The 22,278-nt window shown below is 38.2% G+C and overlaps 1 protein-coding gene across 4 annotated transcripts in view; it reads right to left on the bottom strand.

Annotated features, from left to right (window-relative positions):
* The window catches only part of BANP (BTG3 associated nuclear protein), a 153,906-nt gene that overhangs the window by 131,236 nt on the left and 392 nt on the right, over positions 1–22,278 (bottom strand). For all 4 annotated transcript variants that reach the window (XR_003989205.1, XM_030470514.1, XM_030470513.1 and 1 more), the window contains exons 2-4: positions 7,992–8,136; positions 6,519–6,613; positions 5,005–5,204 (exon numbers count right to left, since the gene is read on the bottom strand). Coding sequence is in view for 3 of the 4 variants with exons in the window: in XM_030470514.1 (XP_030326374.1) it covers positions 5,005–5,204; positions 6,519–6,613; positions 7,992–8,061 (365 nt within the window). In the remaining variant the exon portion in view is untranslated. The remainder of the gene's footprint in view (positions 1–5,004; positions 5,205–6,518; positions 6,614–7,991; positions 8,137–22,278) is intronic.

The following is a 22,278-nucleotide window of genomic DNA, read 5'->3' on the forward strand; positions in this document are numbered from 1 at the left end:
AATCTTTCAGATGAAGTATTTTCTTCAAAACGTGGATAAAAGATTTGAGTCGCACTTTCACACTGTACATTCATCAATTTCTAAGTCTCAAGACCTGGGCACATGCTAAATTTCAAACATCATCTGAGGCTGCCATACTGACAAGCCATCAGGAATTGCACCAGCTCTCCTATCCAAGAAGCTTTCAGCAGCTACTGAAATTTTTTACCAGCATGGTACCTCATAAAGAAAAGAAATTAGAGGGGTTTAATAGCCATACTGCCAGGAAACGTTGCAGACAGAGGAAGAGAGTCAATCACTTCCTGGATGGAAAAGCAGGGCTGTGCTAACGCTGCACAAAGCCAGACAAAGCTCAGAACAGTGGGACAATACACATACTCCCATTACTAATTTATTACATTATTTTGCTACTAGTTCTTGGCTCTTTTATAACTCCATATAGTTCAGCATAACACTCTGCAATCTGAAGATTTTTGCCACCTATTTTACTAGTTTTAAAACCTTTGACAGCCTTTCTTCCCAGAAAGAAATCTTTAAAAACTCTATTATCACTGTGTCTTTGCAGGTAATCCTGACAACTACGTATTTTTAAGCAGCAGCCACTGAACATTGAGAAAATTCTTCCTGAAATTCATTCCAACCCCTTTCCCTGCTTCCCCAGAAAAATAAGATTTAACATCATGCTGTTTCTCCAATCCCAAATAACACTTTACACTCTTATGACCAAATCTGACAGAAGTAAACTGTCTGAAAAATTCTAAACACCTATTAAAATCTGGGGCTGGGCTAAGGACAAGCCTGCAGCAGCTAACTCCAGCAGTCAGAGATGCTATCATGGGAATAGCATGGAAGATTTCAAAACCCCATAGCAGGGAGCATCATGGACCACATAGCAAACACGACGCTTGCCCAGTGAAAAGGCAGAGGATATAGGACAAAAACCTATATAAAACTACACTTGTTTAGTTCTGCTTTTCCTGTGATGATTTATACAACGTATACAAAATAAAACAGCTACAAGTCACTCCATATTGTTTATGGCATATTGCTCTTTCTCTCAAACCAGTTTAAATCTCACAAATTCAGAATTACTTTCTTTCAAAAGAAGTTTTCTTCTGTTAGTTTTTGCTGTAGCTTAAACTTCTTAATTGGAGATCCAGAAGTTAGCCTATTGTTCCCCCTGTATCTCAACCATTCATACAAATCATTCATTACACAGCACTACATAACCTGTACTTTCTTCCTTATCTGCACTGCAATTAGCTAGTATATAATGAAGTATCATAATAGCAGATCAGGGTAAACAATGTGAACGGAAGAACTGAGGACAATTCAGCCTGCATGAAGATGTACTTATGCAAAATATCAAGAGCAGTAGACAGTACTGTAATTTCTGAATTCAACATTTCGTAGTTTTCCAAGAAACACCAGAAAGCCTTCAAAAATCACATATCCAGAAAAAGATGTTGGAAAATTTTCACACATATCACTTCTCATGTGTTTAATAAGGAGACAGAAAGCAGAATGAGATTCTAACAAGCATTACATTTCTGTTCTGGGAGCCAGTAACATGGGGGGGTTCCCGACTTACTGCAAATCTCCTTAAAATCTTCTGTTTCATTTCCCTAATCAGAATTTCTAAATGTTGGAAACAACAGCTTGGCACGAAGCAGGTACGAGTTATCCCCATAGATCAATACGTTAAATTTACTAGAATCTTACACCATTCAATGTAAGCCTAATAACCATTGCAAAATAAGACTCCTGACTCCATAGTGCAGCTGTATAGACAGATTAACACTCCATCTTATAAGCAGCCAGTGCACAGTGCTGAAAACAACATCAAATTCCACATCAAGCCAAGGCAGGCCATAGTGCATAGCTGTGAATTCACTCGGTACGCTGTAACTACACAATTCCACCACAAGAGGACGCAGATGAAAGCTTCTCTGTCGCAGCTGTCCTTGTTTTCATCTCATGATGAGCTACGTGCATTTTAAACTGGCAAGTCTTAGAAAAAGCAATTTGATTTTAAAAGCACAAATAGCACAAAGCAATCAAACTGTGTGAATTTAAAATGCACAGTTTGTACTTTAGTGTGTGCACTGCTGTAAAACAAATTTTGATTGTGTTAAATCTGCATCAAAATAATGCAAATTACCAAGAGTACTGTAACCAAAATTCACTATAGAGTGCAAAAGATCACAAACCCTAAGGTACTTATTGAAGAAAAGAATGAGTCTGCTTCACAGGCAGTGTAGCACCACCTGGGTGACATGCTTTTGTTAACTAAAATGTTTTTGTTGGAGCACCAAACCTGGTATTACTTAGTGGCAGAAGGAAGAGAATAAGATTGAAGAATCTCATTCAGATGCAGAATCTGTAAATCACTATCCAAAACACTGATTCTTGTTGGCAGCTCTCCACTGCCATCTGCAATGTAAGGGGACGAGGGAGCTATATAGAGAGTTGATACAACAGAACAGACCATGCAGGCTTTAACTGGAAATAATCAACAAGTGATAAAGGTTTTTATGAATGAGAGGCAGGGAAATCAGTGAAACGCACCACCACTGTGAAACTGAAGGGCTACTGATGCCAAGTTAAACACATACGCCCCTAGCTATTTTCTTTTGAGTCATATAGGCCACAGACTGCTAAAGAACAAAAAGCCCTCAGTGCTTTATTGGCAAGATGCATTTGATAATGTGCAGCTTCATACCAACACTAACAAATATTTGGGGCAGAGAATCTTACAGTCTTCAAGACTTCTGTCTAAATCATGTTCAGATTGTCTGAGAAACCATCGTCATGAATCTGTACACCCAAAACAAAAGATTAAACACCAAGCTCACCATCAACACACAGGATAGATTTCTGATGGTTACAGAGATTAAAAACAAACCACTTCAGGTCTGGCAAATCCCATATGAAACACAAAACAGTACAATTTACAGAGGAAAGCCTTCACTGAACATGAATTAACAGACTCCCAAAGGGACCATGCATTTCTGAATGGTCCCTTTGGTGTTTTGAAGTCTTTTGTGCATAAATCACAGTAAGAAGTTCAGCTTTTGCACAAGAACTCAAAAATCTCTGACACAGAGACAAAAAAAAAAAATTAGCAACAGATTTAAAGAAGAATTGAGAAAAAATTATTGATAAAGAATATTTAGTAAAAACTTGTGTAATACTCTAGTTACTTGAACTATAATCCAAATAGTTACTACACGTACTTTACCTCTCTTGATACAGAACTTAGCCATAATTAACCTTTACAACGTATGACTGGAAAGCCTTCAAAAGCATAGGCAGATGTAGACACAGCACCTACTTCAAAGAAAAATTAAATGGAAAAAAGGAAAAAGAGGATGTCCAACGGGCAGGGTGTTCATCACCGGCACAAGAACAAAGACCAGTAGAAGAAATTCTGAACTGGGGCCCAAACACTGTACTTGGATATCTGAAAAAGAAAGTTGTTTTGGAAAAGTCTGAGGATATCAGCTGTTCCTGACTGGACAAGTGACTGCTACAGCAGGAGGAACAGAGATTACTCCAATTTACAGTGAAAATAAAAAGGACATCTGAACTTTTAATACAGAAATCAAGAAACATACTGGGTTGTGTATTATTTTAGATTTTTAAATACAAATAAGGTATCTTTTAAAAAGATTAGACTCCATTCATCGGTAGTAACACTCAGTTAGCAACCATGAAGTAACAGTCTGCATTATGCAACATAGGTACAGGTACCCACGCAGAGTGTATCCCTCTCAGGTAAAAACCTCCAACTCTGAACCCTTACAGTAGCAGTTATACTTCACCCTGCTTCATAAATGCATGAACTGAAAGATGTAATAATAAAATGCAGTTACAGCCTTGAGATAAATTTTTTAGTTTAAAATACCAATTATAAAAATAGCAATACTGAAAGAAAAAAAAAAAAATAATAATACAGCAAGGAGCCTAGGAGAAAAGGGGTCAAAAAAAAGGGTCATGTTTGTGGTAGTTTGAGTTTTTTTCCCCCTACATCAAATGGATGAGCATAAGGCAAGGAACTGAATTTTCTATAGAGCTCTAGAGTAGTGCACCTAAAACACTGCACCAAGTATAACGTACCAAACATATATACAAAACAGTTTTCAGATATTGAGACAGCTCAAAGACAGCGATTAGAAAGATCAGAAGATGGAAAAGCAGACTGACAAAAGATGAATTAAGTTAGGATATCTTGACTAGAATGGTATGACATGTGAAAGTTGCCTATACACCTTTGCAATGGAGAATAAAAAATAATTTTTTAGAGAAGTATTGATTTTTTTTCTAGCTATAAATGTATGAATGAGGAGGAAAAAGTTGTTAGACAAAAGAGTCTTTTGATAAGCGTATTTCTCTGGCTGGAATCATCTCCACAGTAAAATGACAGGCACAGCAAGATTCAGATATTTAAAATTATATAAAGCAACTCATACATAAAGGTACTACAAGTTAAACCTGCTCCTTCATCAAAGTGGATTAGATTTAACAGATTTTCCATCTCCAACTTCTAACCCTCCCAAAAGCAGGTATTATTCTAGCAAGAGTTTTTAGAAAACAAGCACATAAAACAAACTCTGTTGTATTTCTGGTGAAATAAAAGTAAACTGAAAAGTAATTAGAATGGTGAAGTCATTCACTCAAAACAGCCACATAAATAAAAGCAAAGCAAGTCTAAAAAAATCTGTCTAAAATAGCTGATGAGACTTTTCCAGAGTATGGATGAACCAGTCTTAAGTCAAAATGAAATGTGGAAATAGTTGCAAACTGTCCATGGACAGTAAGTACATTCTAAGTAACATCATGAAACTGGTACAAAAATTACCTTCAAAATAAATTAACTCTACACTCATAAACAGCACTCCAAGCTCTTGACAGCTATACAGAAAGCTGCAGAGCTTGATGCCAAAGAAATGGATTTACGTTATTTAAAAAAGCACGTTGATGAGTAATCTGTTCTTTTCTTACCATCGTACTTTATTGCATGTCTGTGTAGCGCCAAGAGGAGAACCTGCCACCATGGGGACTTGGATGGGGCTGTGCTGTTTGTTCATGACAAGATCCAACTTCTCTTCCAATGATTTACAGGTAGCCTCTAGTGCCAGCAACTTTGCCTCAATGCTATCCAACCGCAGGCATATTGTCTGATTAATGGAATACAGGAACGACTAGAAAGGGAGAATGAAAAAGAAACTGATTTTAAAGACTTACGCATTTATCTTCAGCAACATACACATAAGGAAGCTACAGATAAATGTGATTGGAAAACAATTCTAAAGGAACTAGGAGCGTGTCTAGTGACAACATTCATCCACATATAAAACTGATGACATCCAGGAGCATTTTAGCATTCTCAAGCTCTTCCAGATCTTTACTTATAAGCCAAAAGCATCCAAGCCAAACATATTTTCACCTAAGCACTTCGTTGGTATGATTTCATACACATGTCAAAGCCTTTCCATACAAGTAAAAACAAAAGGATTATATAAATCTATGAATGCATCCTCCTGGATAAAGTTAAGTAAGATTTTTTTCCTGCCCAAACACATAAATTCAGATGATTACAGTGGAAATTGTATCAACACGAATAACCTCAGAGACAATTAATGCCACTCACTTAAGTTTTCTCCTGAACAGCAAACCAAGAAAAGCAAATAAATAAAACCTGTTTTCCTAAGCAATTTTATTGAAAAGAAAGCCTATTCTACTTGGTTCCTCTTGGGAAAAATAGGCCATTAAAGGGTAACGTTACACGCATTCGCCTTCCCAAACAGCAACGATGCCATCTCGTGGCCCTCTGTTACAGCTTACACACCTCATCACGCTGGTTTATAGTGCTGCTCCCTGGTGCTCTTTTAATACAGGGCTTCAGTTTCTATGACCATTTCAAAACTACAGACCTACATATCGTTTAACATGTGTGGCAGTAAAACAGTGCTCATATACTTATGCTCCAAGGAACAACAAAAACCCCACAAAACTAAAACACACTAGAGAGAAAAGCGGGAGAAGTTCTGCATGTACAGAAAAGCCTGAGCTACTGAGCCTGAACCAAATCTGGTTTAACTATTATTGGGAGAATGTTGTTAGCTAAAAATAATAATTTTAAACATGCTCAAAAGTATCTACAAATTGTAATACAAATACATGCTCAAGTTTATCTTTTAGGGCAACTTTATTCACTTTATCAAAAAATGTACCAATAGTGACATTTGCGTCACTGGAATTAATCCTGATGACATTTTATACTGCATGTAAAATTCTTGGTATGGATTTTACACTGGAGAACTAGGCAATCATCCAGATTTTTAAATTTATGCACAAAAATGAAGAAATATATACAAGAAGGCTATCAATAATTCCAGCATTACGTAATAACATAATAAACAGTTTGTTTTACATTCTTTTCTTTTAATGTATTTCCCTAAGTAAACTAACTTAATTCTATTACAAATAAAAATAGGAAAAGGCATTATCGAAACCTTAATAGAGGGATCCTGGCAGTTAATTTCTATACGCTGGCGTTTCAGAGCAGGTTCTACATCATCATCTGTCACTTCATGATTCTCCAACACAACTGCAAAGAAAAATAAGCACGTCCATAGTTTATAATACAAAAGGATAAGGCTCAAATTAAAAGTACATTAGTAAAATAAATGTTAAAAGTGTTTAATTAACATAAAAGGTGTTTATTATATGTATTTTTACACTTACTTTGGTTTTCTCTTAAATATATGACAATGCATTACTGTTTCTCAAAAAACATTTGTCCAAATCCAATATTTTATTTCAAGCACGCTGAGGATGTAACACTCAAACACTACCTTGGATTTTTTTTATTAGGAACTTACCAGAAGGTAGCAGAGTTTGCTGCCTCTGGTAGCTGTTCTGCTTTGACAGATCCTACAGGCTTCTGACCCCCACGTTTATACAAAACCATTAAAAGTACTAATGAAGTTCTATACAAAGACAGAATTACAGCCACTACTCAGCATAGCGTGGGTTAGTTTTCCCAGTATAGATGAACAAAATCCTGCCAGCTTTCCAAAAATAATCACTTGCATGTGCGGACCCATAGGTTCTAACAGCCTTTCATCTAAAGGCAAACTTTTCGAAGAAAAAAAGTAATAAAGGAAAACTGAATTTAGAACCTGAAGGCCTGGCTGGCAAAATCAAGAGGTAAAGCCTCACAGTCAGAGCATCATTTGAGATCAGACCAGGTTTGAGCTCCTCTACCAAACCAAGCAAAGGAAGCATTGTTTAACATAGACCATACCACAGCCTTAACACCAAGTTACCACCTAGACTACAATGGGCAGGTCCCAGCTTCTCTTCCAACACTTTGCAAACATTCTTGAATTGCATCAGAATACAAGTTTTTATATGTTTCTGTTTTCTGTAACTGTAGTTACTGTTCTTTCAGTCACCTCCTCATAGGTAATGGCAGCACAGGATCAGTGTCTGTGACTGATCTCAGTATTTTGGCTTAGTAGGTCAAGTTCTAAGCAAGGACTATCACAGTCTTTGCTTCCAGGAGTGTTTTTCAATTTGAATAATGTATGCTAGAAACTGTTTTACAGATAAAACAAGAATTCATAGTAGATGGGTGACAGTTCTCACTTTGAGGGAAAGCCCAAAACATACATTTGGTTTGGAGAAAAACAAGAGATTGCAAGAGGCCATATTTCATTCAAAGTCTTCAGCGCTAGTCTACCCCTGCACAAAAAAAACCCCAGGCAATAAAGTCTGTAAAAGAAAATAAAAAAAATCTTTTAAAAAATCTGATCTAAAGGGCACTGAAGATGTACAACCTAGTGTGTAGTCTTAAGAATCACCTCTCAAAAGAATCTGCAGCACTGCTTTATATTACTAAGAAAAGCTCAACAGCAATTTCCACCTTGTCAATGGGCAATACTATAAATATCTTTGTGTCACCACTAGCACCTGCGCTGTACCTGGGTTATCTGGAGTCAGGTCTTCAACAGCAATCTGAACAACATCTGCCAAATCCTGTTCTGACATCATTCAGAACCAGGCAGCAATATCCAGTCAAATACCACTGCAGGTCCCCAGACAGGTAGTTTTGCAAGTCATGCAATCCTGAAAAACAGCAGCAAGAATGTTAGTACAGATTACTTGATATATTAATACTGCCTTTATTTTTTTCATTCTTGCTCTATATAAGGAGATGCAATTCCCAACCCAAGTAACGAACCTACAAGTGATCATCCAGTGGTATCAGCTTCTACTTTTCTACTCACTATCCCCATCGAAGAGCAAAGGACTGACCTACATGCATTACTCCTGAGTCAATCTTTCTATACTGGGCCTGAGACAAGAGCTCAAGCTTTCCTTGCTGGTCCACCTTTCCACATTTTCCCAATGGATAAAGTGAACATTTAGCTTCTGAGATTTGGCAGCTCATCAGGATAAAACAAAACATTTTATTTCATAAATTTATTTTTGTCTTAGACATTTCAAGAGCAATACAAGACCATTCCTAAACAGCAGGGGGTTAATTTACAAATTATTGCTTAGCTCTTGGAAGTGATCAGACTTTAGTATTTAGTCTTAATATCACAAAAGCATATGAAGCTCCCAAGCCAGGCTACATTTGCAATTACCACATTCTGTACAGACCTATATGTACACAAGATCCTTACATGTATGAATCTTAACAGGCCACTCAAATCTTCAGAAACAGTCGGTGAGAACAGGGAGCTAATTACAACTAGACTTGAAGCAAAACTTGACTTTTTCTTGGTTATTGAACTTGCCTGGGTTTTCTACAGCTCAACGCGGATGAAACCGTTTTCAGAATATGGTCCTGATTTTAAAGCCAAAATATTTCTCAGCCCTGCCTCCCTTGGAATTCTCTGTCAAGGTTATTTATTAGTGTTTTAAGAGAATCCTTTAGTCTGTAAAATTGAATTTGAAACACTGGAACCATTCATATCTGTGCATTCCCACAGTTCACGAAAGGATGGACAATGAATACCAAGAAGAGATCAGCCAATTCTTTCCTTTTAAACCTGAAGCAAAAAAACACTAGAGGGATAATTTGAGATTTACCAGTGGAAATGGTAATTCATCCCTCAACACCAACACTGAATCAAATCCAACTATGCATAAAGATTTTCCTCTCTCCGTATTCCACTTGAGCGCAAGAAAGCCATTCAGCCAGACAAGCGGAGTACTAATTTTTGAAGAGAACACCACAACCTACAGAAGAACTTTGAGACTGAGCAACCACTGCACACTGTGAAAGCCCATCTCAAAAGGGGGACTCCCCATGTACCCCAATTGTTTACTCAAAATACCAGCACTGCCAATACAGAGTCATTTGAAATTCTGATTGTGGTGAAAAACTGTTGGAACAGCACACCCTGTGGCTTCACGCCCAAAAAACCTGGCAATACATTAGTGCATATGGATGCCATTTTGGTAAATTGTATTTGCCATTTCTGAGAAATCCTGGTAACCAGCCAGGCTTAACAGAATAAAACAGCTGTGCTGCAGTTATTGTTTCATAATGTCACATACTGCTAGTAATATTAAGAACCCTGCCCTCAACTTGAAGGAAGACAGCCGCCGCTCCAAACACTAAAAAGGGACAAACTAGAACAAAACCCAACTTTTAAAACTTTGTCTATTTACACAAGTTAAGATTTCACTCATACTTCATGTGTTGCATTGAAACCAGTTACAGTTACAAACATACCAATATTTTACAAAGCATTACAAAGGATTTGCAGTGCTTTCGTTTAAACGCTTTCATACTTCACGTGATGCACATATTTAGCCTTCCAAAACTCCTTATTAAAAAAAAAAAAAACCCAAAACCAAAACCAAACAACACTGAAATTGATTTAACCTTTCTTCAACAAAAACAACACAAAGAATTTCACAATTCTGACATCAGTTCCCCACTTCTCATGGGTCATAGCCTGAAAATATTCAGTGTCGTGTTAGACGTACCATCAGAATATTCTGTCACAGAGCCTTAAAACACAGGCATAACAAGCAAACTATGGCAGAACAGCTACTACACGCACAGAGCAATGTGTCTTCATATCATTAGTATTTATTTCCATTTAAACAGATTTTATTACAACTTCAGTAAGTCAGACACAGCTCACAGGCAATTAGCCAGCATCCTCATTGAACACATTTTTGCCTTCTCAACAGGCAGAACAAAATATACTTCTGCTGCCCCCAGAGGTAGAGAGCTCCTCTATTAGAACATAAGTGGAAACAAGTAATTCCATTATTAACACTAGATGTGTGGATTAGGAAGGCAATGCCCAAGTAAGCTACACGTGGTACTGCAACCACAGCAGCTATCACAACTTGAATAAAATGCCCCTCTCCCAAATTCAGAATTTCAATTTATAACAGAAAATTTTAGCTGTGGTCTAACCTTGCTTTCAGAACCAGGGGTAAAAGACCAATAAAACTTAACAGTTAGTTTATCAGCGTTGAAGAGCTGATAAAACTCAGAATAACTTTGCCAATATAGTTTCCACGCGTTTTACTCAGTGAAGTATTTACCAGCATTTCCTCATGCAAAACATTTCTTCAGAGATTTGCTACGTGTTCCCAGCCTTTTCTCCTTTTTTTTTTTTCCTCCTTTCCTTCTTCTGGCTGAAACCCTAGTCCCCATTAATTCCAAATTAAGTATGTGTACTTTGGCATTAAGCCACTAATGCTGAAATATCACCTGGAACAAATATTAAACTATAAGGAAGAAATATTAACATAAAGTGAGGAAGCCAAGGATAAACTGCAAGAGGGACATGAAACGTGCCCACTTTTCCTCCCCCAACCAGCATGTGGAAGTTGGATCAACAGAGCAATATTTTATAGTCAATTTGCCATTATCTAGGGGAGGGGTAGGGGAAGACAGGTCATACCAGACAATGGAAAATATCTCATTAACACATACACTACAGGAGGCCTTGGCCAGCCACACTCACACTGACTCCAGCTGAGCTATTTAGGTGGCTATTTAGATCTGCACTGCACTCATCACTTCTCCCAGAGCGCTTTTTGGGGGTTGGAAGAGACTGCTTCAAGTCTGCCCCAATGCAAAAACTGAGGAACGGGTTACGATGTGTATCTGAGGGATTTTCTCCCACCTCCATTCCCACCTCAGCCCTGGGTGCCGCCAAATCTCAGTTACCTCAAATGTTTCTGACCCTTCAGACCTCTTGCATCATGCAGCCAGATCCCATATCAGCTGTTACTGTCCACCTTCTCCCTACCCCAGGCCAGACATGACTTTTGTAAACCATGCCTAATAAAGCCACCATAAACCCATTCCTGTTGTATAAACCAGCACAAACTAAAAATTGTCTCAGCTTTTAATCACAGTGAATAATGGAAATAATCATGTGCAGCAAACATAGTTCGTTAGTTCCTTCTTACCTCCTGAAGGATTTTTTTTTTTTCCCCAAAATTTGAGAAAAACAGTCCTAAAGATTCCAAGATGGAACAAGCATCAATATGGAGTAACAGAACTAAACCTTCTAATAATAAATACAATCTATTTCTTCACCCTCCAAAACATAAAAATATTAATTTCCCTATTTATGTATTATGAGTTGAAAGTGAAGACACACACTGCTCCCTGTTCCTGGATTTTCATATTCAGAAACAAAGCCAAAGAGAGGAGCAAAAAGCCCAGAGCCTTCCTACAACCAGTTGCCAGGAGGTGGCTCTAGTACTGCAACACCCAGAAAAACCAGACAACTAAAGGTGTAAATTTAAAGCAGATTAGATAAAGTGCACTAACGATCTCTGCCAATAGTCTTACTCAGAATTGACACACTTAACACAAATTCGCCTTTGTTTAATTAAGTAAATTAATATTTGTAAGCAACTAAATTCACCTGAATTCCAGATTAGCTCTTCCACACACAAGTTTAATGCAATTTAATTAATCTATTTTAAAACATTAATTCAGAATAATTCTTCTGAGCAGTCCCTTGTAAACAAACTTATTTACTAAAACATCTGATGGCTTCAGAAAGTCACAGGGAACCATTCCAAAGTGTACAAGCAAAAACATCCAATGCCTTGTTAACATATAAAAACATGCACAAAACAAATCTTCTCTTTCATACTAATTAGTGAGGGTAAACACTAAATTTTAAAAGGACATTTTCCAAAGCTTTAGTCTGCTGAGTGTTTAATTGAACTTCTCGTTTGAGCAGCTCATCACACACTGCCTAATATTTCTCAGTGCTATTGACAAATGAAAACACTTCTCTCATACTTCGGCTTGCACGATGACAAGCATTTACTGCTGCCTGTGTGAGAACAGCTGAAGGATGCCTTTCTCGTTTGCCCAACCTAGAAGTGCCAAATGTTTTTCCTCCTTTTCGTTCTACTTTTCCTTTAAATGGATTAAGGCAAATTTTCAAGTATGTCATTTCTATTACAAACATATATTCTTCTTCACACAACCACTATCAGCCAATCGGCCCATTTTTCTGAGCCTAATGTCTACCATGGATGTGACAATGGGGCCAAGGTCCTTATCTTGCAAAGACCTCTGATTTGGTGACGCTTATAAAAGTTTTCCGAAACAGCCAACCAGCTCAAGTACAAAGAGAAGCCCAATGATAAGAATGTGTCTGCTACAGGCACACAAGAGGATTAATCCTCTGTGAGGACAACTTTGTGCAGAAGCAAAATGACCTTATGCTGTAAAAGGATTACAGTATAAAGATCATCCACCCTCTGAAAGTGAAGATCCGTAGAGAACATAATACATAATACTTGTTAACTCTGCTGCTTTATAAAGTGTGTTCAACCGCCCTGAGTTCTTGTACCTCCAGGGAAACAGCCCAGCAGGACCACTGAGCTTTAAGTCTCTGTGCAAAGAATAGTCCACTCCAAGAACACCTTTGTGCAGCTCTATTAAATCCACTCTGGAAGCAAACGATGAAAGACCAGCGAAAAGGCACTCCAAGTACAAACAACATTTTTCACATGATGGTGTTAACAAAGGTGAGCCAGCACACACAGGTTTAAGCCTGGCTAACCTGGCAACAGTTCTGCATCAACCAGTTTGTAGTTTCTTCACAGAAGACAATCTCCATGAATAGTCCCATGGAAAGACCTGGAAATGTTCGTATAATGCAATAGGTTATTTTATTCATGGGCATTAGAAGGTTCAGAACCTGACAAAGCTCTTTTAGTCTTGTGCTGTGACTTGCAGCATTTTTATAATCCCAAAGTCTGGCTTTTTCTCCAAGATAAAGTCACTTTAGCTGGCAGCTGGAACAGAGCCGTCCGTCCTATGCTAATTAGTAATTCCCCAACAAGCCACATCAGTGCAAATGTTAATGGACTGTAACAGATGAGGAATAACATAATAAAAAGCAGCAATTTAATAGCATGCAGGGTTAAATGCACTGTAAATACAAGCACTACCAGCCTCCCTTATGCTCCAACTCTCTGAAGTTGCAGTCTTATCAGGATATGAAATTGAAAATCACTTTCAGGAGGATAATGGGGGCAGAAGAGATCAGACCTTAAACTTTATTACTACTAAAAAGTATAAAGGAAAATATTCTAATCTTTCTTAGCATCTATTCAGCTTTCACCCTTATTCTCAATCCACTTTAAAAGGCAAGTAAAGACACTGTATTTTAAGTAAATTTCATAGTAAAAATACTTACACAAGCATTTTAGTTTAACAATTTAAAAAATTAATGGAATAATATACAGACATCTTTGGTTCAGCCAAAGATCAGAAAAACATGTTTATCTCCCAAAACATATCAGAAACATTCCCTATCTGTGAAAGCATGGACAGCAGAGACAGATATATAAAATAAATATCACCCAGAGATGTTATGCTGAAGGACTCCAGTACTTACAATACAGACAGCAACAGAAAAAAACCTCAGCTGCTCAAAGAATAAAGGAACTTGAAATTTCTTTGGAGTACAAAATCTTGCAGGGAGGCAGAAATTCTTAAATATTGCTATGAAAGTTCAAATTATTACCATTATTTTATTTACTCCTAGAAGTATTCCCCGTTTTTTCCACCCACCTGGTACAAGCCATTGCTTTGTTTGAATGTCTTTTTCTAACTCTTCTAATCCACTGCCAATGGCCACAATCCTAACACAGGAATGACCATTGTCAAGTGTGTGGCGACATGCACCAGCAACTCAAGCACAAATTCTCTGTAGGCCTTGTATAAATATTCTTGCTGCTGTCAGGTGCCAACACCTGCACTGCCACATCTTTGATATCATTATTCCCAAGTGAGCTAGGAAGGATATATTAACACCTATTACAACTACACTTTCAGGTGCAAAAAAGCCTGAATTCAAATTTTACAGACAAAGAATCCCATTGAACCTAATGCGACTACCCACACAGCCAGAGTATACCCAAGTGTCTGCAGATTCTGTGCCTTAGGTCAGTTTCCTGAGGTCAATCTATGAGGTCAGTTTTCTGCACCACGGTTTAATAACTCAGGACATAGGTCGTTAACACCAGGCACAATTTGTATAGCAAATACAAAACAAGGACTGCCCAGAGAGCACAAGCAGTATGCAGAATCAGATATAGACATGTTGTTTTATTGTTTTCATCCACTAGATGGAGAATCTTTATCAATAACAGCTCCAAAAAAACCCTGCAAGTACTTAAATTCAAAGAAAAAGCTTCCAGAATTAATTTACTGTGTTACTCAAATATAAGTGTCTCTCAGTCCCAAGGAATTTCTACCCATGATCAGAATTTTTTTTGAAATAGGTAGTCCAAATGCCCTCTGAACTTTGGGTAACTATACCTTCATTCAAGCTAGAAATTACTACTATTTATATACATACATATATATATACAACCTCTTGATCTATTTTTCAGTGACACTTCATATTAACTCTGAAAATTTCAAACCGCTGCCTAACACAATCTGAATTACCTAGTGCAGATCTTAGATCTTTAGAGCCACTCTGATCAAAGTCTTTTTCTTTTGTGCCTCAAACTCCAAAACACCCCCCAAGTATTGCAAAAAGAAGTATTTCTGGTGAGATTATGACTTGAATCGCTTGCAGCATGTACTCCAATTAACAAAGGCAGCCCCACCACATCAGGTTCAAGGCATACCTTAAGACATCACACCTAACTCAGTGGGCCTGTTTTCACATAGAGATGGCTGTACCCTTGTGCCTTTCCATGCCAGAAACAACCCTCAGAGAGTAAACCTGGTCCTGTAAATTTCCAATTCAGGACTACTTTCAGATGTTCCTAGCAAAGTGACATTGCTGCTGAACAGGTAAAATCAAAGCCCAAAACCATCCTAATGCTATTACTAGTTGAAAAAAAACCAAATGAACAAGAAAAATGACTGGAACAAAACCACAGTGGCACCCCAATTCCTTTTCATGTTGTCTGCAAGCAGAAAGCTCTTAACAGAGCATTAAACATATGAGAAAGAGCAAAGCTCTGCTTGAAGGTTAAGGCAGCAAGTTCAGTTGATTATACAGCTGCCAAAACACTGTACGTCAGTGTTTGAATTCCGAGTGTTTCTTTCCTATTCTCCATCACAAAACTTGAAGGACATTAAAAAGTTACACTTTTAACGTGGAAGAATCCACAGTAGCCCACAGATTCAGCAACAACAGGTCTTGTCCGATGTGTGCTACTGGTCCACAAAGAGATCACTGCACACTCAGAATTAAATTTTCTCTTCTGGAAAGGGAAAAAGGAAAGGGAAAAAAACAATAAGTTTTTGCAACTCCAAGTTGCAGTATCTGCCTGAATAAAAGGGGTTATTTTAAAAGAGTTGATGTTACTCCTCTTGCAGGCGAAATGCAGAGAAAACAACAGGGATTTTTAAATATCTCAAGTCACTCCTCTGTAAGAGCTGAAGTGGCGGGAGGAAAAGGGGAGCTTTCTTTGGAAAGCCAATACTCCAGAAAACACTAGTAGCTGAAGTATCAGCAGCTACAAAATCACTGTGGCACTAAGTTAGAGCAGGTATCATCCAAAATTCCTGCACCACACCATAATTTTCATGAGCAGCAGGAGAAAGTTACACTGCAAATGAGCTTCCCCTCTTCTACTCAAAAGATCCACAGAGATAGTCAAGAAACTGAATGAGAAAAGCTGTGAAGGAATCAAACGCTTGAAGAAAGCATACAAGCAGTACAAACATCTGTTACAAACATCAGCTCAGCTTCTTCAGCTGAGCCTCCTTTGCAGCAGAGGGAGCTGCATTATGCTCATGAAACATAAGTTGCTTCACAAAGGATCAAGGGCGCATGTTTTCCCCCAGGAAGAATGTGTAGACTGGAACAAGTTTATCACCAGATATTTGACCCTGAACTTGAACATCAGCAAAGGCTTTGGCGAATACAACTTCTATCAAATCTGAGTTTCATTACTTCATTTTTAGTGGGGGGAAGAAAGTGTACTGATAGTAAAACATTTTTAAGTCTTAATGGCATAGACTGACATAACCCTCAGAAATTTCAACTCTAATTTCCCACATGAAGCAGATGCCCAAAAGCTGCAATGTTCTTTAAGACTCTACATGAAACATTTGTAGCTGCTTTCTAGCTAACAATACTGTGCAGTGATCAAAGTCTTTGAGACGCTTTCTGTACAACTGCTGGCTCGACTCAAAAGGATTTTAAGGAATATATGTGTAAGAACAACAGATCTAGATACCAGCTCCTTATTCCATACTTGAATCCCCTTTGCAAAGTGGGAAATAAAGAGCCTAGCAAAAGGGATGCAACTAAAAATAACAATTCTAAAAATCTGTCAGGTGTTAACAAGAGAGAGGAGGTGGTGAAAACATTTATTAATATTAAAACACTTGCTCAAACTTGCTGAATAAATGAAGCTTCTGAATGCTGACCACCTACATAATAATTTGTACCTGATAAAAGCACTTGCACACATCTCTCGTAGCTTCATTAACCATTTCAAGATTAAGTAGCTATCCCATAAATTTCCTTCCTGTTTAATGCTTTAATTCTATTTTACATTTGATATTTGTGAACATCTAGGCAATTATTTAAGTTCATTTCCCTTTTGCAAGACTGAAAGTAAAGATCAAGATCAAAAGATGGGAAATAAAGAGATTTTAAGGAAATCCGCATTGTTTTCAACTTGCGCCTCTGAAAGCCCAGTTTTTCGTTATGTTGTCCAATCATTTCAGTGTCACAAAGTAACATTTGCCCCCTCGGATAAATATCTGTATACAAGAAAACAGCTTAATGAATAGTATCACAGATGGTACTTTACACTATAAAAGACCACTGACATGGCAAAGACATTATCTCAATGCAATTAATAAGAAATGTTTACCAAAGGACAGATTTGAGTCGAAGAAATTTTCCAGGAAAATCTCCTCTTCCAGAAGCCCTCAAGAGTCACGAAGCTTCAGTGCGGCTGGGCTCTGCCTAAGTGGGAGAAGTGCATCAATGCACCACGGGATATGCTGACTCCAGGAGAAGAAAGGCTTATCGCCAGTTTTGGCATCAATGACCACATCCCAACAGTTACATTACCAGAAGAGCCTGTGGTTCTTCAAACCTTCCAACAACATTTATTGCAGGTTTATAAACAGAGCTAGAAGAAACACTGAGTGAAGAATAAGCTGGCAACCATACAGGATAGAAAAGAAACCTGAGCTAGACACAAGTTCCACCTAAAGGACTGAACTAGTGAACCACATCTTGTATTACTAACTCCACCAAAGCAAATATCACTTCACTTCACAGATCAAACACTGCAATTTACTGCAAACAGGAAATTATTACTTTCAAATATGTTGCTAAAAACTGTATGATAGCTGGGGGGAGGACGATGTTAAATGAGTTTCTTCTTTGATTTATCAGAAATTATCCACGATGTGTTCTATTACATTTTTTTCCCCACAATCGCATGCTTTCTTAGGAAAAGCATGAAGAACAGGAAAAAAAAAAATTAAGTTATGCTAGATAGAACTGAACTTTTTTAATTCATTCAAAAAAAAATCTAATTATGCACTTTCATAAACATCAGGTTTAGGCTGGAGGCTATTATTTGCTTTAAAGAGTTAGAAATATCAGTAAATTCAGAGTCCATTTCATACGGAATTCACAGAAGGAGGCAGATATAAGCATGTACCTCTTTGATCAAATGAAAAACTGACTCTGACACAGACCTCTCCAAGTTTAACACCACCCATATTTTTCACTTATAAAGAAAGTTACCTACTTGAAGCCAAGTAAAGGATCATTTAGAAACTTTATTTAGTGCAGAAAACTGTTTGTATGTTTCTGCTGACACACTGCAGAAATGGCCATCACTGTCTAGATAAAAATGTGAAAAGTACCTATGCCCTGAATCCTGCAGCTGTACTCAAGCCATGGGTACCCCCAGAAATACAAGCACAGCTCCAATGTTACGGCTACACATTAACAACTACCACTATGCTTGGTCTACACAAAAGTCCCCAACAGTGAAATTCCAACTACTGCCAAGGGAAACATCTTGCCCCCCACTGGATTGCAAAACAGCACTGGTGAAGAGCAACTTCCACCAGGCTCAACTGTCCTACATCCAGATCTGCTCCTCTCCTTGGCTCCAAGACACTGTGTGCATGCCACAGGTGCTCTACCCCAAAACATCATTTGACATCCCTGAAATGGAGCACTAGATACTATGCCAGGAGTCTCTTTTCCTTTGACTGTCATATTCCTTCACCATGTTAAAACTAGCTCTTTTGCAAAAACAAAAAATAAATGTGGAGTCAGGATGTGGGAATAAGACCTGCACCTCAACTTGACCTCTTTCAGCAGGAACCTTGCTTAGTGCACGTTCTCCATTGGCAGAAAGAATTAAGACTTTCTAATACTGGAACCTTCCAGTTAGATGGCCTCATTGAAGGAACGAGGCTTTGCTGTACCATTTAGAGGCTTTGCTTTGGAAAGTTGTTTAGTTTAAAGGTAGCAGCCATCCAAAGACCGGTATGCACTATGAGAAGCACTTCTCTTAGTTGCAGGGAAGTACCTGTAAAATGCTTTATTCTACTGTGTTTGGCTTACCTAAAGTACAATCTTTGACAACAGAAGTGCATAATATAATTTATATTTTTTTTTTACCATTTTATATTTTAACTAGTATGCATGCTGCTGATCTTCTATACACTGGAAAAACTTTGCCATCTAGCAATTCCAGGAAGAACAAGGATGGATCCCAACATTGGCATAGGCTTCTACTACCAAAAAGCATGATGGCAAATAAAATCAGCAGCAAATAATCTGCTTACTCAAGAGTCTTGTAACAGATTTACCTCCTGTAGCTATCTAGAAAAAGGAAACATTCAAGATGAAGAAACAGACCTTAGTGCTGTTTTAAAACACAGGGATAACACTAGTATTTTAAAATTCTTACCAAAAATACTTGTGAAAATAAACTCAGGAGCATCATTGCAGTAGAAAAACACAGAGCAAGCAGTTCTTCACATTCTGAAACACTGTCATTAGTACAGTCTGATCCTCTTTCAACATTCCCCCTCCCACCTCCAGGAAAACAAGAGAGTAATTCCAGCTTTAAACTTACAAGACCTCATATTCATGAAATGTTAAGAGAAGTATCTTGGTAGTAACAGACATGTTTGTGTCTAAGGAGCAGTGAAGGAAGGGGAATTCAACCTTATAGTTGCTGTGAAGTCACTCCATGGATATGAGAGATGCATTCTTTTTTCCGTCATAAAATACAGGAAAATTTGAAATTAATGTATTTATCCCTTAAGTGGTCTAAGGGTTTTACAAACAGGAAGCAAAGATAAAATAATTTCGTTCAACAGACAACATAACAAATTATTTTATTTAAAGTCCCAATGCAAAAGATTTTATGAGGTTAATCCTTCTGTGCACTATTGCTTAATGTCTTAACATGAGTCTAACAATGGCAGGCAAAACCAAATGCTTAACAACAGTTTTACAAACCTAAAACTGGAAGGAAACAAGTGTTTGACATGATGTTAAAGACTTTTTATTCTTTTTATTTTTACTTAAAAAAAAAAAAGTTAGCCTTTTAATGATACGTAGAAAAAAAAAACAAAACCAAAAACAGAAAACGAAATTACTTCAGAGGTTCACAACTAAACGTCAAGTTTCAAACTAAAAGAAATCAAATCTGTGAAAAAAATTTTATTGGCAAAGTTTAGTATATACATAGACATGTTGTTGTTCTAACTCTAATCATTAGCTTTGCATTGTCTCCTCCTACAAGCAGCTCATTCTTACTTCACATAAAGCTTGTGCTCGTGTTTCTGTACATCTCTGGGACAAGAGCTTCTGTGCACAGAGAAACACCCATCTCCTTTCAGAATGAATGTACTGAGAGAGTCTTTACTTTCTAATGAACATCACAGCCATTTCAGTTCAAGGCACTCTTCAATGAACGATCTGAAGACATTCAAGTTCTGACACAATAAAGGCACATATTCTTCCTGCACAAACAAGGCTTTACATGTTTAGGGAAAAGCTCAAGATAAAGACCAGAGACAGCCTTAAGTCCTTGCAAATGCGAGTGTATTACTGTCAACAATGTGGGTCTGAATCCCACAGCACTCCTCCTCCCAAAAATCAAGCTAAACATGCAAGCAGCACTTGTGGTTACGTGGGGCTATGACTATAAGCTCATCTTTCTTCACCTCATCACTCCAAACCACTACAGAACAAGTATGTTGCACTGTGTTAAAAACAGCACAGGCAGGAAACAAGCCTTTTGCAAATATGCTCAGCAGAACATGTGCTGATGGAACCTTTCCAACTGTGAACACTGATCATCAGCGCTCGCTATATTACTACTATATTCTTAATGTTGTTACTCAATTACTCAAAGCACTATTTATCTATTTCTCCTTTAAAACAACCTTAAAATTAAAAACCTGTCCTGTAACCAACCACACAAGTTAAACATGGCTGGATAATTAAGGCATTAAAGCCAGTTACTGTTACTGTAAAAGAGATTATAAATAACAAAACAAAGGAAAAAAGATACAAAATATTTTCATTCTCTGAAAGAGATGGAACATTTCCCAAATCCAAATTCAGCCTTTTTTACTCTCTTCAATAAACTGCTCTTTCTTTGGAACATCTTTTCATGTATTATTGAAAACCAATCTACTGCCAAGATGTCATTTAATGTACGAAATAAGGCTCAGTTTCAGAATCAAATTCTTGTTCTTCTGGTTGATTTCTATGGACACCCATTTTAAATGTATATTAACACTTTCCAACAGAGAAAATCATTTCAAGTGGCACTGCTACAAAATTATTAAGACAAAGGGATTGTTTGGGTTTTGTCTGTTGTTTTAAGCTCTTGCTTGGGTATGTAAATCCTATAAAGTGTATGTCTTCTTCTTGAAAGCCTGACATCAACAGGGTACTATATCTACGGAAACCTCACACAGAAAGCAAAAAATTTAGTAAAAATCGTTCCAAACTCATTTTACAAGTTGAAAGCTGCTTCCACTGAAGCAATCACTCAGTTGCTAATACCCCTCCAAACTTGTTTACTTAAAAAAAATCTTCCCTCGAGAGCTCTAAAAATAAACTATATAGCAGGGTAAAATGACTATATTTGGTTAAGCACCCAACTTCCCACTATAAAAGGATTTAAAAATAATTTAAAAAAAAGCAACACTTGAATTGCAAATCAGGGAAGACCGAGTGTGTTGTCAAACAGACCACTGGTAGGAAAAGACTAGAAAATACCAACCCCGCTAAGGATGTGAAAAACCCTCACTGCGACTCAATGTCCACACACGCAAAACAGCACCTCGGGAGACTGTTTTCCCACACAGACGCACTCGCAGGCATGTGAAAAGCAGGAGCCCCTCTCCATTACCGCTACCTCCCAGCAGCAAAGGGAGGCGGCAGCACCAATGTCACCAGCCACTGACACTCTGCTGCGGCAGGGACCGGGAGAGAGAGCGCTGCCGGCGATGCCCCTTCCCCAAACCGTGCCTGCAGCGCGGCCCAAGGGACGGAGGGCGGGAGAGCTCCGACCTGCCCCGTCCTTCAGCCCGGGGAAACACAACCGTCGGGGGAGACGGAGCGGGGAAAGGAGCGCACGGTGCTCGCAGACAGAGCAGACCCTCCACCTCGAACGCCGCCCCGCAGGGGTGCCGAGCGCCCCGGCAGCGGTAGAAGGAGCCCCACAGCAAGGGGGTGACCCCCCCAGGCCTGGGCGCGGAGAAAGCAGGCA

Source organism: Strigops habroptila, chromosome Z (genome assembly GCF_004027225.2).
Source record: "Strigops habroptila isolate Jane chromosome Z, bStrHab1.2.pri, whole genome shotgun sequence".
Lineage (NCBI taxonomy): Eukaryota > Metazoa > Chordata > Aves > Psittaciformes > Psittacidae > Strigops > Strigops habroptila.